At 44.5% G+C, this 16,770-nt stretch overlaps 2 protein-coding genes across 3 annotated transcripts in view; one reads left to right on the top strand and one right to left on the bottom strand.

Moving 5' to 3' along the window:
• Window positions 1-16,770, bottom strand: part of LOC126531623 (uncharacterized) — an 88,246-nt gene that overhangs the window by 25,472 nt on the left and 46,004 nt on the right. The window lies entirely within an intron of this gene.
• LOC129385152 (THAP domain-containing protein 1-like) lies at window positions 1,498-16,409 on the top strand. Of its 2 annotated transcripts, none has more exons than XR_008612740.2 (3): window positions 1,498-2,169; window positions 15,290-15,396; window positions 15,837-16,409. XR_008612740.2 is itself a non-coding variant. In XM_055071307.2 (3 exons), the coding sequence occupies exons 1-3, from the start codon at window positions 1,840-1,842 to the stop codon at window positions 16,010-16,012; spliced, it is 603 nt and encodes a 200-aa protein (XP_054927282.1). In that variant the 5' UTR covers window positions 1,498-1,839; the 3' UTR covers window positions 16,013-16,409. The 2 variants fall into 2 exon arrangements, 1 of the variants encoding a protein (XP_054927282.1); XM_055071307.2 differs by having other exon boundaries at window positions 15,300-15,396.

Genomic DNA, 16,770 nt, shown 5'->3' on the forward strand with positions numbered 1-16,770 from the left:
GATGTTGCAGCGTTTCTCACTTGAACTTTGCCAGTTTTGTGTTAACCACATCAGCGACGTGGGGACGGGCATTGTCGTGGAGCAAGATGGCCCCATTCCTCAATTTTCCACGTCTTTTGTTCTTGATTGGGACACGCAGCCGATTCGACGTTTTACAATATCAGAAACGATTGATAGTCTCTCCAGGTTGAGCAAATTCGATCAATAATGGCCGCTGAAAACCGAAAAGAAAGTCAACAACACCTTTCCTGTGGAAATGACGGCCTTTGCTTTCCTTAGGGGTGGGGAATTCAGATGTTTCCACTGTGAGCTCTGCCGTCGTGTTTCAGGCTCGTAGTATGGCACAATGATTCGTCCACGGTCACAATTGCAGACAAAAAGTGGTCACCCTCATTGTGATACCGGATTAGATCAGTCAAGGTAGCGCCGAACCTCTCCGTCTTCTGGCGGTGGTTCAAAATCTTGGCCATCCATTGCGCACACAAGCGCCGATAACCGAGGTATTCAGGAATTATGGTGTGACCCGAACTGCGACTCATGTTTCATACGCCCTGCCAATTCATCGATGCTTATACTCCGTTCTTGTCTAATCAGCCTTTGCAATTGTGTTGGGGTGATTGCACGGTGGCTCTGGCCCGGTCTTGGATTGTCTTTGCAACGTTCACGTCCTTTGAACCGTTTTCTCCAACACTTCACAGTGCCCCATGATATGCAACGCTCAACGTACACGGCAGCCATACGGCGACTAATTTCTTTTTGGGAAACATCTTCAGCTGTCAAAAACCTCACGACACCACGCTGTTAAACTTTAGGAGTGTCCATTAGGCCACTACACCAAGTTCAAACCAGCGTACGAGAGCATTAAAGAACCTTGATCCTCACACCTGCGTGCCACTTTTGTAACTAAGAGATGACTCTGTGCCACGTGCATGCCTCGCAGATAATGAACCGAACTATTATTGCGCAGGGTGGTTTGGCTCACTTTCATTTGACTCGCCCTTGTGCATTAGATATGCAAAGATACAATGGAATATACAAATGCGAAGATACAGCTTGATAAAGGGCAAAAAAAGTGTCACTGGAAGCAAAGTTAACTGCACGTATACACGAAACCTCGCAACAAGATATTTAAATATACGTATAAGTCTCCAATAAATCTGCTTATCTAAGAATTAGTCACTGTATATAATGCGTCAAACAAGGCAAATAAACATCTTGCGCAACAACAGCTTCATAGATTCACAGTTCCAGAGTTGAAAATCTAAAGCACGACTTTGGTAATGTCATTACACCTTTCACATGAAAAGTTTATGAGAACTTTATACCTATAAAATTTCAGAATTGAAATTCACGCGCTCCGTAGATTTCGCGGCCTTCGCGAGATGCTGCGAAGAGCCCGCTCGCCATCAAAATTCCCTTGAAACTTCGTGCTCGGATAGGGCTCCTTGCGGTAAAGGGAAGCTCAAAGGGTTTTCAATTTCCATGAATTGCTGGGGCTGGGAAGAACAGACCTAATAACTTAAGGTTCTGAATTTTTTTTCTTCGTTTTGTTATGTAAGGGGCGGAAATCGATTTCTAGATCCCCCCGCGGACACGCCCCCGTCGCTCCCCGGAGAGCCGGGTGAGGAGGCAGCCGGAGGAGAGAACCGGCGACAGTGATGTCATTCACGGGGACCGTGCTGCCGGACCGGCGTGCTGCCATGTTTCTTTCTGTCCTGCGCTTTACTAAACGACGCTACGAGAGATCTGCCGCCGCTCACGCTTGCTCTCTTTTGCGATTTTCGTAAACTGTGCTTCCTTTCTGTGCTGCGTGAGTGCCTACAGCCAAGGGCGCACAACATGCCCTCGTTCTGTGCAGCATTCGGCTGCGCGAACACAGGCGTGCGAGACGATGTGGTGTTTCACATGTTCCCGAAGGACAAGAAGCTTGCAGCGCAGTGGGTCCGTGCGGTGAGGAGAGATAATTTCGTGCCGACGAAATCAACTGTGCTGTGCTCGGACCATTTCCGCTACAGTGATTATCATCGGAGCTTGACAACGATGCAGGCAATCGGTTTTCCAGTTAAATCGGCGCGACTGAAGCCTGGCGTTGTTCCGTCCATATTCTCCCACAAGAGAAACACCTCGCCACCTCCAAGGGCGGCCTTCGCCAAGAGGAGAAAGGGTGAGGTAAGGGTTTTAATGTATACGCGGGTAATTTTTAAACATATGATCACCTGAGTGTCGAACAAACGGCCTTACAGCGGCATATAACGAAGCGAGGTGGAAGCACAGCCGGGAATATGCACATGCGTGCAAAGTGCTTGCCGTTTTCATCCTGTTTTGCCACTCCGCTTTGTCATGGAACATTGTACTACAGCTGTTTGTTCGGCGCTGTTTTGGTACGGTGAAATAACTGGCCGGGGTACGCTTGCGCATTCAGTGATATTTGTTATTCGTCCTACCACGCGGTGTCCGCAGGTTTAGCTGTTCAGCATTCGTGTTCAAATTGCACGACATGATGCGTTACGGTAATATTTTCATGCTCGCGTTAGAGTAGTTGAACTCGGCGTGTAATAACTTCGTTCCGTACATTTCGAACTCACAGCTTGCTAGCAGCAGCGAAATGCCGCAAAAACGAGCGTGGGCACAGCCGCGCCCGTGGCAAGGCGAACGGGCTCAAATAAGGAAGTAAGGTTGTGAGGTATCGAACTTGTCAGCGTTCGACGTGGTCTAACTCAATGCAGGCATCGCTGTTGCACACACACAAAAAAAAAAATGTTTTCTTGCCCTTGTACTATAGAGAACTAGCTAAGCATCACGCATGGCAAAATTATTATTTGAATGCAATTATATTACATTACTCATTACTGTCTTATAACGCTCATTGATTTGAATTAGATCCCATAGATGAGATGAATATTTACAATTAGTATTAGGGTTATAATTATATTCGAGTGCTGATTGCCGTGCTATCGTTTGCTAACGAAGCTTTCCCTCAAGTCTAAATATTTTAAGGCAGTTTGTCGTGTGCGTATCGTGGCTACGCACGCTTATATCGCATTCCGTTTCTCTACCACGGCTGCGCTTTAAAACCACGGCGCTGCAGTTTTTGCTTTTCTTTTCTTTCTTCTTCTCCGCCCTTAAACTGGCTCTCTCAACTACTACACGCAGAGACAAAGAAACAGCGCGCGCATTAGATCCCATAGATGAGATGAATATTTACAATTAGTATTAGGGTTATAATTATATTCGAGTGCTGACTGCCGTGCTATCGTTTGCTAACGAAGCTTTCCCTCAAGTCTAAATATTTTAAGGCAGTTTGTCGTGTGCGTATCATGGCTACGCACGCTTATATCGCATTCCGTTTCTCTACCACGGGTGCGCTTTAAAACCACGGCGCTGCAGTTTTTGCTTTTCTCTTCTTTCTTCTTCTCCGCCCTTAAACTGGCTCTCTTAACTGTACTACACGCAGAGACAAAGAAACAGCGCGCGAATGCGATCCCATAGATGAGATGAATGTATATATATATATATATATATATATATATATATATATATATATATATATATATATATATATATAGAAAACTATTAGTCATAGCTCTCGTAGTATAGCCCTCTGGGCCGTTTCCTTTTTTTTTTTTTTTTTTTTTTCGAAAGTAGTCCTATTAGGGTTATTATAATTACACGAAGGTACTTCGCCCTCATCAGCAGCAGTCCTTGGTATAGTTATTCTGGCGGCTAGCTTCCCACGCTATGCGTGCCGCCATCGCACCTGGTTAAGCTTTTCCTAGACGCTAGAGCTATGCGTTGTCCGCGCAACCTTGAGCGATCGGAAAGCACGTTTCCCCCTCTTGGCCGGCGGAGAAGGGATGCTTCGTTCCGGCCGCGAAGCTCTCCACATCTCTGTAAGGTGCCTTGTGGATGTCTCGCGCTGAAGATGCCCTCTCGGTGAGCGCATATTTCACCCCTCATCTTTTAAGAGGTTCAATACATACGAGCATTTGTCTAGCAAACCAGATTTTTTTTCAAGGGAATTTTCCACGTCTCAGTCATTTCTCTCGTCGTATTCGAGTGCTGATTGCCGTGTTATAGTTTGTTAACGAAGCTTTCCCTCAAGTCTAAATATTTTAAGGCAGTTTTCCTAGCCTCTAAAGCCGCTCGAGTTCGCTCTTCTCCTTGAGCGGCCATTTTTTCCTATAAAGTATGCCTTCCAACTACTCTTGCCCTTAAACTGGCTCTCTCAACTACTACACGCAGAGACAAAGAAACAGCGCGCGCATTAGATCCCATAGATGAGATGAATATTTACAATTAGTATTAGGGTTATAATTATATTCGAGTGCTGATTGCCGTGCTATCGTTTGCTAACGAAGCTTTCCCTCAAGTCTAAATATTTTAAGGCAGTTTGTCGTGTGCGTATCGTGGCTACGCACGCTTATATCGCATTCCGTTTCTCTACCACGGCTGCGCTTTAAAACCACGGCGCTGCAGTTTTTGCTTTTCTTTTCTTTCTTCTTCTCCGCCCTTAAACTGGCTCTCTCAACTACTACACGCAGAGACAAAGAAACAGCGCGCGCATTAGATCCCATAGATGAGATGAATATTTACAATTAGTATTAGGGTTATAATTATATTCGAGTGCTGACTGCCGTGCTATCGTTTGCTAACGAAGCTTTCCCTCAAGTCTAAATATTTTAAGGCAGTTTGTCGTGTGCGTATCATGGCTACGCACGCTTATATCGCATTCCGTTTCTCTACCACGGGTGCGCTTTAAAACCGCGGCGCTGCAGTTTTTGCTTTTCTCTTCTTTCTTCTTCTCCGCCCTTAAACTGGCTCTCTTAACTGTACTACACGCAGAGACAAAGAAACAGCGCGCGAATGCGATCCCATAGATGAGATGAATGTATATATATATATATATATATATATATATATATATATATATATATATATATATATATATATAGAAAACTATTAGTCATAGCTCTCGTAGTATAGCCCTCTGGGCCGTTTCCTTTTTTTTTTTTTTCGAAAGTAGTCCTATTAGGGTTATTATAATTACACGAAGGTACTTCGCCCTCATCAGCAGCAGTCCTTGGTATAGTTATTCTGGCGGCTAGCTTCCCACGCTATGCGTGCCGCCATCGCACCTGGTTAAGCTTTTCCTAGACGCTAGAGCTATGCGTTGTCCGCGCAACCTTGAGCGATCGGAAAGCACGTTTCCCCCTCTTGGCCGGCGGAGAAGGGATGCTTCGTTCCGGCCGCGAAGCTCTCCACATCTCTGTAAGGTGCCTTGTGGATGTCTCGCGCTGAAGATGCCCTCTCGGTGAGCGCATATTTCACCCCTCATCTTTTAAGAGGTTCAATACATACGAGCATTTGTCTAGCAAACCAGATTTTTTTTCAAGGGAATTTTCCACGTCTCAGTCATTTCTCTCGTCGTATTCGAGTGCTGATTGCCGTGTTATAGTTTGTTAACGAAGCTTTCCCTCAAGTCTAAATATTTTAAGGCAGTTTTCCTAGCCTCTAAAGCCGCTCGAGTTCGCTCTTCTCCTTGAGCGGCCATTTTTCCTATAAAGTATGCCTTCCAACTACTCTTGCCCTTAAACTGGCTCTCTCAACTACTACACGCAGAGACAAAGAAACAGCGCGCGCATTAGATCCCATAGATGAGATGAATATTTACAATTAGTATTAGGGTTATAATTATATTCGAGTGCTGATTGCCGTGCTATCGTTTGCTAACGAAGCTTTCCCTCAAGTCTAAATATTTTAAGGCAGTTTGTCGTGTGCGTATCGTGGCTACGCACGCTTATATCACATTCCGTTTCTCTACCACGGCTGCGCTTTAAAACCACGGCGCTGCAGTTTTTGCTTTTCTTTTCTTTCTTCTTCTCCGCCCTTAAACTGGCTCTCTCAACTACTACACGCAGAGACAAAGAAACAGCGCGCGCATTAGATCCCATAGATGAGATGAATATTTACAATTAGTATTAGGGTTATAATTATATTCGAGTGCTGACTGCCGTGCTATCGTTTGCTAACGAAGCTTTCCCTCAAGTCTAAATATTTTAAGGCAGTTTGTCGTGTGCGTATCATGGCTACGCACGCTTATATCGCATTCCGTTTCTCTACCACGGGTGCGCTTTAAAACCACGGCGCTGCAGTTTTTGCTTTTCTCTTCTTTCTTCTTCTCCGCCCTTAAACTGGCTCTCTTAACTGTACTACACGCAGAGACAAAGAAACAGCGCGCGAATGCGATCCCATAGATGAGATGAATGTATATATATATATATATATATATATATATATATATATAGAAAACTATTAGTCATAGCTCTCGTAGTATAGCCCTCTGGGCCGTTTCCTTTTTTTTTTTTTTTTTTCGAAAGTAGTCCTATTAGGGTTATTATAATTACACGAAGGTACTTCGCCCTCATCAGCAGCAGTCCTTGGTATAGTTATTCTGGCGGCTAGCTTCCCACGCTATGCGTGCCGCCATCGCACCTGGTTAAGCTTTTCCTAGACGCTAGAGCTATGCGTTGTCCGCGCAACCTTGAGCGATCGGAAAGCACGTTTCCCCCTCTTGGCCGGCGGAGAAGGGATGCTTCGTTCCGGCCGCGAAGCTCTCCACATCTCTGTAAGGTGCCTTGTGGATGTCTCGCGCTGAAGATGCCCTCTCGGTGAGCGCATATTTCACCCCTCATCTTTTAAGAGGTTCAATACATACGAGCATTTGTCTAGCAAACCAGATTTTTTTTCAAGGGAATTTTCCACGTCTCAGTCATTTCTCTCGTCGTATTCGAGTGCTGATTGCCGTGTTATAGTTTGTTAACGAAGCTTTCCCTCAAGTCTAAATATTTTAAGGCAGTTTTCCTAGCCTCTAAAGCCGCTCGAGTTCGCTCTTCTCCTTGAGCGGCCATTTTTCCTATAAAGTATGCCTTCCAACTACTCTTGCCCTTAAACTGGCTCTCTCAACTACTACACGCAGAGACAAAGAAACAGCGCGCGCATTAGATCCCATAGATGAGATGAATATTTACAATTAGTATTAGGGTTATAATTATATTCGAGTGCTGATTGCCGTGCTATCGTTTGCTAACGAAGCTTTCCCTCAAGTCTAAATATTTTAAGGCAGTTTGTCGTGTGCGTATCGTGGCTACGCACGCTTATATCGCATTCCGTTTCTCTACCACGGCCGCGCTTTAAAACCACGGCGCTGCAGTTTTTGCTTTTCTTTTCTTTCTTCTTCTCCGCCCTTAAACTGGCTCTCTCAACTACTACACGCAGAGACAAAGAAACAGCGCGCGCATTAGATCCCATAGATGAGATGAATATTTACAATTAGTATTAGGGTTATAATTATATTCGAGTGCTGACTGCCGTGCTATCGTTTGCTAACGAAGCTTTCCCTCAAGTCTAAATATTTTAAGGCAGTTTGTCGTGTGCGTATCATGGCTACGCACGCTTATATCGCATTCCGTTTCTCTACCACGGGTGCGCTTTAAAACCACGGCGCTGCAGTTTTTGCTTTTCTCTTCTTTCTTCTTCTCCGCCCTTAAACTGGCTCTCTTAACTGTACTACACGCAGAGACAAAGAAACAGCGCGCGAATGCGATCCCATAGATGAGATGAATGTATATATATATATATATATATATATATATATAGAAAACTATTAGTCATAGCTCTCGTAGTATAGCCCTCTGGGCCGTTTCCTTTTTTTTTTTTTTTTTTCGAAAGTAGTCCTATTAGGGTTATTATAATTACACGAAGGTACTTCGCCCTCATCAGCAGCAGTCCTTGGTATAGTTATTCTGGCGGCTAGCTTCCCACGCTATGCGTGCCGCCATCGCACCTGGTTAAGCTTTTCCTAGACGCTAGAGCTATGCGTGTTCCGCGCAACCTTGAACGATCGGAAAGCACGTTTCCCCCTCTTGGCCGGCGGAGAAGGGATGCTTCGTTCCGGCCGCGAAGCTCTCCACATCTCTGTAAGGTGCCTTGTGGATGTCTCGCGCTGAAGATGCCCTCTCGGTGAGCGCATATTTCACCCCTCATCTTTTAAGAGGTTCAATACATACGAGCATTTGTCTAGCAAACCAGATTTTTTTTCAAGGGAATTTTCCACGTCTCAGTCATTTCTCTCGTCGTATTCGAGTGCTGATTGCCGTGTTATAGTTTGTTAACGAAGCTTTCCCTCAAGTCTAAATATTTTAAGGCAGTTTTCCTAGCCTCTAAAGCCGCTCGAGTTCGCTCTTCTCCTTGAGCGGCCATTTTTCCTATAAAGTATGCCTTCCAACTACTCTTGCCCTTAAACTGGCTCTCTCAACTACTACACGCAGAGACAAAGAAACAGCGCGCGCATTAGATCCCATAGATGAGATGAATATTTACAATTAGTATTAGGGTTATAATTATATTCGAGTGCTGATTGCCGTGCTATCGTTTGCTAACGAAGCTTTCCCTCAAGTCTAAATATTTTAAGGCAGTTTGTCGTGTGCGTATCGTGGCTACGCACGCTTATATCGCATTCCGTTTCTCTACCACGGCTGCGCTTTAAAACCACGGCGCTGCAGTTTTTGCTTTTCTTTTCTTTCTTCTTCTCCGCCCTTAAACTGGCTCTCTCAACTACTACACGCAGAGACAAAGAAACAGCGCGCGCATTAGATCCCATAGATGAGATGAATATTTACAATTAGTATTAGGGTTATAATTATATTCGAGTGCTGACTGCCGTGCTATCGTTTGCTAACGAAGCTTTCCCTCAAGTCTAAATATTTTAAGGCAGTTTGTCGTGTGCGTATCATGGCTACGCACGCTTATATCGCATTCCGTTTCTCTACCACGGGTGCGCTTTAAAACCACGGCGCTGCAGTTTTTGCTTTTCTCTTCTTTCTTCTTCTCCGCCCTTAAACTGGCTCTCTTAACTGTACTACACGCAGAGACAAAGAAACAGCGCGCGAATGCGATCCCATAGATGAGATGAATGTATATATATATATATATATATATATATATATATATATATATATATAGAAAACTATTAGTCATAGCTCTCGTAGTATAGCCCTCTGGGCCGTTTCCTTTTTTTTTTTTTTTTTTTTTTTTTCGAAAGTAGTCCTATTAGGGTTATTATAATTACACGAAGGTACTTCGCCCTCATCAGCAGCAGTCCTTGGTATAGTTATTCTGGCGGCTAGCTTCCCACGCTATGCGTGCCGCCATCGCACCTGGTTAAGCTTTTCCTAGACGCTAGAGCTATGCGTTGTCCGCGCAACCTTGAGCGATCGGAAAGCACGTTTCCCCCTCTTGGCCGGCGGAGAAGGGATGCTTCGTTCCGGCCGCGAAGCTCTCCACATCTCTGTAAGGTGCCTTGTGGATGTCTCGCGCTGAAGATGCCCTCTCGGTGAGCGCATATTTCACCCCTCATCTTTTAAGAGGTTCAATACATACGAGCATTTGTCTAGCAAACCAGATTTTTTTTCAAGGGAATTTTCCACGTCTCAGTCATTTCTCTCGTCGTATTCGAGTGCTGATTGCCGTGTTATAGTTTGTTAACGAAGCTTTCCCTCAAGTCTAAATATTTTAAGGCAGTTTTCCTAGCCTCTAAAGCCGCTCGAGTTCGCTCTTCTCCTTGAGCGGCCATTTTTCCTATAAAGTATGCCTTCCAACTACTCTTGCCCTTAAACTGGCTCTCTCAACTACTACACGCAGAGACAAAGAAACAGCGCGCGCATTAGATCCCATAGATGAGATGAATATTTACAATTAGTATTAGGGTTATAATTATATTCGAGTGCTGATTGCCGTGCTATCGTTTGCTAACGAAGCTTTCCCTCAAGTCTAAATATTTTAAGGCAGTTTGTCGTGTGCGTATCGTGGCTACGCACGCTTATATCGCATTCCGTTTCTCTACCACGGCTGCGCTTTAAAACCACGGCGCTGCAGTTTTTGCTTTTCTTTTCTTTCTTCTTCTCCGCCCTTAAACTGGCTCTCTCAACTACTACACGCAGAGACAAAGAAACAGCGCGCGCATTAGATCCCATAGATGAGATGAATATTTACAATTAGTATTAGGGTTATAATTATATTCGAGTGCTGACTGCCGTGCTATCGTTTGCTAACGAAGCTTTCCCTCAAGTCTAAATATTTTAAGGCAGTTTGTCGTGTGCGTATCATGGCTACGCACGCTTATATCGCATTCCGTTTCTCTACCACGGGTGCGCTTTAAAACCACGGCGCTGCAGTTTTTGCTTTTCTCTTCTTTCTTCTTCTCCGCCCTTAAACTGGCTCTCTTAACTGTACTACACGCAGAGACAAAGAAACAGCGCGCGAATGCGATCCCATAGATGAGATGAATGTATATATATATATATATATAGAAAACTATTAGTCATAGCTCTCGTAGTATAGCCCTCTGGGCCGTTTCCTTTTTTTTTTTTTTTTTTCGAAAGTAGTCCTATTAGGGTTATTATAATTACACGAAGGTACTTCGCCCTCATCAGCAGCAGTCCTTGGTATAGTTATTCTGGCGGCTAGCTTCCCACGCTATGCGTGCCGCCATCGCACCTGGTTAAGCTTTTCCTAGACGCTAGAGCTATGCGTTGTCCGCGCAACCTTGAGCGATCGGAAAGCACGTTTCCCCCTCTTGGCCGGCGGAGAAGGGATGCTTCGTTCCGGCCGCGAAGCTCTCCACATCTCTGTAAGGTGCCTTGTGGATGTCTCGCGCTGAAGATGCCCTCTCGGTGAGCGCATATTTCACCCCTCATCTTTTAAGAGGTTCAATACATACGAGCATTTGTCTAGCAAACCAGATTTTTTTTCAAGGGAATTTTCCACGTCTCAGTCATTTCTCTCGTCGTATTCGAGTGCTGATTGCCGTGTTATAGTTTGTTAACGAAGCTTTCCCTCAAGTCTAAATATTTTAAGGCAGTTTTCCTAGCCTCTAAAGCCGCTCGAGTTCGCTCTTCTCCTTGAGCGGCCATTTTTCCTATAAAGTATGCCTTCCAACTACTCGGACAACTATCGCGGACAACATGAGTCTCTTTCCACGTAAGTGTGAGGCTCGGAGGAGGAGCTGTGGCGCTTGAAAGTAGCCTGGGGCCTGACGAACCAACCGACTGAGCTATCTTTCCGGGCAACATCGAAGGGTCACGAGTTCAAATCACCTGTTATGTTCCGTTTTTTTTTTTTTTTCCGCCCCTATTTCTTTCTTTTTTTTTCTTTCTTTTAATGTCTTTTCCTTTATTTTATCACTGTACGGGAACCCTCCTAAAAAAAAAAAAAAAAATAGATATATATCTTCAAATATGTAAGGCCTCACATGTGCAGGTCATAAATACGAGGTTCTCTAGCCGAGTGCCATCCATGCGGTATAACCGAGCTCAGATTGGTCCACCTTGACTGACCAAGTAGGGCACCACTGTAGGTTAAATGAGGCGTACAACTCCTGCGGGACCCGCCGTGGTTGCTCAGTGGTTATGGTGTTAGACTGCTGAGCACGAGGTCGCGGGATCGGACCCCGACCACGGCGGCCGCATTTCGATGGGGGCGAAATGCGAAAACACCCGTGTACTTAGAATTAAGTGCACGTTAAAGAACCCCAGGTGGTCGAAATTTTCGGAGTCCTCCACTACGGCGTGCATAATCAGAAAGTGGTTTTTGTCACGTAAAACCCCATAAATTAATTTTTAATTTAACTCCTACGGGGACGGTAGAGTATCCGTCTCCAGTGCAAGAGGACCGTGATTCAAATCCCGGTGCCGCGCTATTCTCCACCGGAAAATACAAAAAAAAAAAAAACCGTGTGTTGAGAAAATTGCACAAACAGGCCTGGAGTGCGGCCTGATCCCGGTGACCAGAACCGGTAACGCACTCTCTCACCAGAGCAGGATTGGCCACCCTGGTGCAGTACTTGGCCACAACCTCCTATATGAATACAACAATCGAACCCCGGCCCTCAGTCCCCAGCAGCCGCGAAGCAACTGACCACGGCGGCGGTCAGATCTGTGACGCTGCAGAGGGTGCTAAGAATACCTGGCTCCGGACAGGCCGCCATTGGAATCTGAACCTGGCAACGTTTAACGTTAGAACGCTATCTAGTGAGGCGAGTCTAGCAGTGTTATTGGAGGAATTAGAGGGTAGTAAATGGGATATAATAGGACTCAGTGAGGTTAGGAGGACAAAAGAAGCATATACAGTGCTAAAAAACGGGCATGTACTGTGTTACCGGGGCTTAGCGGAGAGACGAGAACTAGGAGTCGGATTCCTGATTAATAAGGAAATAGCTGGTAACATACAGGAATTCTATAGCATTAACGAGAGGGTGGCATGTCTTGTTGTGAAACTTAATAAGAGGTGCAAAATGAAGGTTGTACAGGTCTACGCTCCTACATCTAGTCATGATGACCAGGAAGTCGAAAGCTTTTATGAAGACGTAGAATCGGCGATGGGTAAAGTCAAAACAAAATACACTATACTGATGGGCGACTTCAATGCCAGGGTAGGCAAGAAGCAGGCTGGAGACAAGTCAGTGGGGGAATATGGCATAGGCTCTAGGAATAGCAGAGGAGAATTATTAGTAGAGTTTGCAGAACAGAATAATATGCGTATAATGAATACCTTTTTCCGCAAGCGGGTTAGCCGAAAGTGGACGTGGAGGAGCCCGAATGGTGAGACTAGAAATGAAATCGACTTCATACTCTGCGCGAACCCTGGCATCATTCAAGATGTAGACGTGCTCGGCAAGGTACGCTGCAGTGACCACAGGATGGTAAGAACTCGAATTAGCCTAGACTTGAGGAGGGAACGAAAGAAACTGGTACACAAGAAGCCAATCAATGAGTTAGCGGTAAGAGGGAAACTAGAGGAATTCCGGATCAAACTACAGAACAGGTATTCGGCTTTAACTCAGGAAGAGGACCTTAGTGTTGAAGCAATGAACGACAATCTCATGGGCATCATCAAGGAGTGCGCAATAGAAGTCGGTGGTAACGCCGTTAGACAGGAAACCAGTAAGCTATCGCAGGAGACGAAAGATCTGATCAAGAAACGCCAATGTATGAAAGCCTCTAATCCTACAGCTAGAATAGAACTGGCAGAACTTTCTAAGTTAATCAACAAGCGTAAGACAGCGGACATCAGGAACTATAATATGGATAGAATTGAACAGGCTCTCAGGAAAGGAGGAAGCCTAAAAACAGTGAAGAAGAAACTAGGAATAGGCAAGAATCAGATGTGTGCGTTAAGAGACAAAGCCGGCAATATCGTTACTAATATGGACGAGATAGTTCAAGTGGCTGAGGAGTTCTATAGAGATTTATACAGTACCAGTGGCACCCACGACGATAGTGGAAGAGAGAATAGCCTAGAGGAATTCGAAATCCCACAGGTAACGCCAGAAGAAGTAAAGAAAGCCTTAGGAGCTATGCAAAGGGGGAAGGCAGCTGGGGAGGATCAGGTAACAGCAGATTTGTTGAAGGATGGTGGTCAGATTGTTCTAGAGAAACTGGCCACCCTGTATACGCAATGCCTCATAACCTCGAGCGTACCGGAATCTTGGAAGAACGCTAACATAATCCTAATCCATAAGAAAGGGGACGCCAAAGACTTGAAAAATTATAGACCGATCAGCTTACTGTCCGTTGCCTACAAAGTATTTACTAAGGTAATCGCAAATAGAATCAGGAACACCTTAGACTTCTGTCAACCAAAGGACCAGGCAGGATTCCGTAAAGGCTACTCAACAATAGACCATATTCACACTATCAATCAAGTGATAGAGAAATGTGCAGAATATAACCAACCCTTATATATAGCTTTCATTGATTACGAGAAAGCGTTTGATTCAGTCGAAACCTCAGCAGTCATGGAGGCATTACGGAATCAGGGTGTAGATGAGCCATATGTAAAAATACTGGAAGATATCTATAGCGGCTCCACAGCCACCGTAGTCCTCCACAAAGAAAGCAACAAAATCCCTATAAAGAAAGGCGTCAGACAGGGAGATACGATATCTCCAATGCTATTCACAGCATGTTTACAGGAGGTATTCAGAGGCCTGGAGTGGGAAGAATTGGGGATAAAAGTTGATGGAGAATACCTTAGCAACTTGCGATTCGCTGATGATATTGCCTTGCTTAGTAACTCAGGAGACCAATTGCAATGCATGCTCACTGACCTGGAGAGACAAAGCAGAAGGGTGGGTCTGAAAATTAATCTGCAGAAAACTAAAGTACTGTTTAACAGTCTCGGAAGAGAACAGCAGTTTACGATAGGTAGCGAAACACTGGAAGTGGTAAGGGAATACATCTACTTAGGGCAGGTAGTGACCACGGATCCGGATCATGAGACTGAAATAACCAGAAGAATAAGAATGGGTTGGGGTGCGTTTGGCAGGCATTCTCAAATCATGAACAGTAGGTTGCCACTATCCCTCAAAAGGAAAGTGTACAACAGCTGTGTGTTACCAGTACTCACATATGGGGCAGAAACCTGGAGGCTTACGAAAAGGGTTCTGCTGAAATTGAGAACGACGCAACGAGCTATGGAAAGAAGAATGATGGGTGTAACGTTAAGGGATAAGAAAAGAGCAGATTGGGTGAGGCAACAAACGCGGGTAAACGACATCTTAGTTGAAATCAAGAAAAAGAAATGGGCATGGGCCGGACATGTAATGAGGAGGGAAGACAACCGATGGTCACTAAGAGCTACGGACTGGATTCCAAGAGAAGGGAAGCGTAGCAGGGGGCGGCAGAAAGTTAGGTGGGCAGATGACATTAAGACGTTTGCAGGGACAACATGGCCACAATTAGTACATGACCGGGGCAGTTGGAGAAGTATGGGAGAGGCCTTTGCCCTGCAGTGGGCGTAACTAGGCTGATGATGATGATGATGACCAATTACCGCTTTAAAAAAGGTAATGGTATTACTTTACGATTGCTTCCAAAAAGTTTTCATGCACACAAGAAGCAAAAAGCAAAGTATAAAGGGACGCCAACCTTTCTTCAAGGTATCATACACTTTTCAACATTTCATGCCCTCCCCCCATGTTTCTCCACGACACCTCACCACACTACCAACGTTCTGGCGCCGTACACAGCTTACTGGTGCATATTTAATGCAATTAATAAATTAATTTAGCCATGAAATTACAGACAAAATAATTCACATTACTAAATCACTAGACAACTAATCCATCACATAAATTGCTGAAAAAGGATTTCAATTATTATAAGTAATCCAACTGCTGTCATATATGCTGATATGCTGAAATTCATGACATCCATGCCTTGCACTCTTTCAGGTACTTTCAGGTACTAGCAGAGCTCCTTGAGAACCAAGCCCCTGATGAACCTGTTCCACTACCATCACCAATAGAAGATTTGGAAGCAGCCAGTGTGACACAGGCAGGTAATGTTGAAGAGTTTGAAGCAGCCATTGTGGCACAGGCAGCTCGTGTTGAACAGAATTGCCCCGAATCTAGACAAGAGCCTTCAAGTTCTGATACAACCAGTAACATCTTGCACGGCGCCACTAGCAGACATAAAAAAAAAGTGCAACTTCATTTCACTTGGGACGCAGACAAAGCCTCTGGGTGTTCCAGTCGGTAAGATCACCTGACATTAGTCTGCTTCTTTGTGCACATTGAAGCAATTCATGTTTTCATGAAGATAATCTTATGAATAAGAATGCGCAGCATAGTTTTTCAGTAATAGCCTGAGTTGTAAATTAATTTGAAATGAATGGGTCCCTGGACATTCTGTACACCTTATGAGAATGATGGTGGGATAATAGTGGGCTATGAAATAATTGCATGAACGTTTCAAGAATTGTTTTTTTTTTCTTTTTAGGTGTCCAGGTTGGCAACTTCATGGTAGATGTTGCTACTCGGGTGATGAATGTGGCAGAGCCATGTTGTGAGAGTGACAGCCTAAGTGACAGTGAACCTGCTTCTGATTTCGACGACGATTACAGTCCTGACAATCCTGACAGTCGTCATTTATTTACCTCTGTAAAATGCCTCTAATTTGAGACATCTCTTCCAGGTACTATCTGTAATCAGACAGTAAAGACGAAATATCAAGAAATATTAGTAGCTTTGTGGGCACCTACCAAAGCTGAATGATGCTTACTGGTATGTTGTTTCAAGCTGCAATTTTACTAGACAATTTACGCTGAGTTTAGCAAATGCTCCATATTGATGTTTGCATAGTAACAATGTTATTCGGAGGCGTAAAGAAGATCAAGAGGTAGAATGTAACCAGAAACCATCGCATTACACTGATAACATGAATCATATACTAAACAGCTAGCCTTTGATTGGCGAATAATGAAAACCGGGCTTGTCTTTTGTCTCTTCATAATCCTCGGCTATCGTACGGGCATGTATCAGAACGTATGCAATTAATAAAGGGAAATTGAGACATCCACCCAATCGTAGCAATTGCTACAAGGGAAACCTCCCTCCCCCCAAAGACATACGATAAGAACATATGTCTTTGAAACACCGTTTACGGATGATGGCGTAATAGAGGGCTTTTGGCGAGTTGATGTGGAAAAGAGGTGAAACAGCGCAGAATATGCAAACATTCATTTGTACTCTTTATCATTGTTCCGTACTGCGTCGTTACATCATGTTTACCGAGGATGTTGATATAATTTGCTATCTGGCCAAGGTTCTTTCGCCTAATTCCGAAAAACCAAGGTGGCGAAGGCTGAAGGATAATGTTATTTGTGCAGCTATAAATCAGGCGCTCCGATGTTTGCGTGGTGCTTTACGAGAGT

The sequence above is a fragment of the Dermacentor andersoni genome, chromosome 5, assembly GCF_023375885.2.
Source record: "Dermacentor andersoni chromosome 5, qqDerAnde1_hic_scaffold, whole genome shotgun sequence".
NCBI classification, from domain to species: domain Eukaryota; kingdom Metazoa; phylum Arthropoda; class Arachnida; order Ixodida; family Ixodidae; genus Dermacentor; species Dermacentor andersoni.

Bases quoted from the DNA above. Each gene is read 5' to 3' on its own strand.
- LOC129385152 (XM_055071307.2), top strand. From the start codon at position 1,840: ATGCCCTCGTTCTGTGCAGCATTCGGCTGCGCGAACACAGGCGTGCGA. The intron at 2,170-15,299 runs GTAAGGGTTTTA...AGGTACTTTCAG, and splicing joins CCAAGAGGAGAAAGGGTGAG to GTACTAGCAGAGCTCCTTGA. The intron at 15,397-15,836 runs GTAATGTTGAAG...TTTTCTTTTTAG, and splicing joins AGCCAGTGTGACACAGGCAG to GTGTCCAGGTTGGCAACTTC.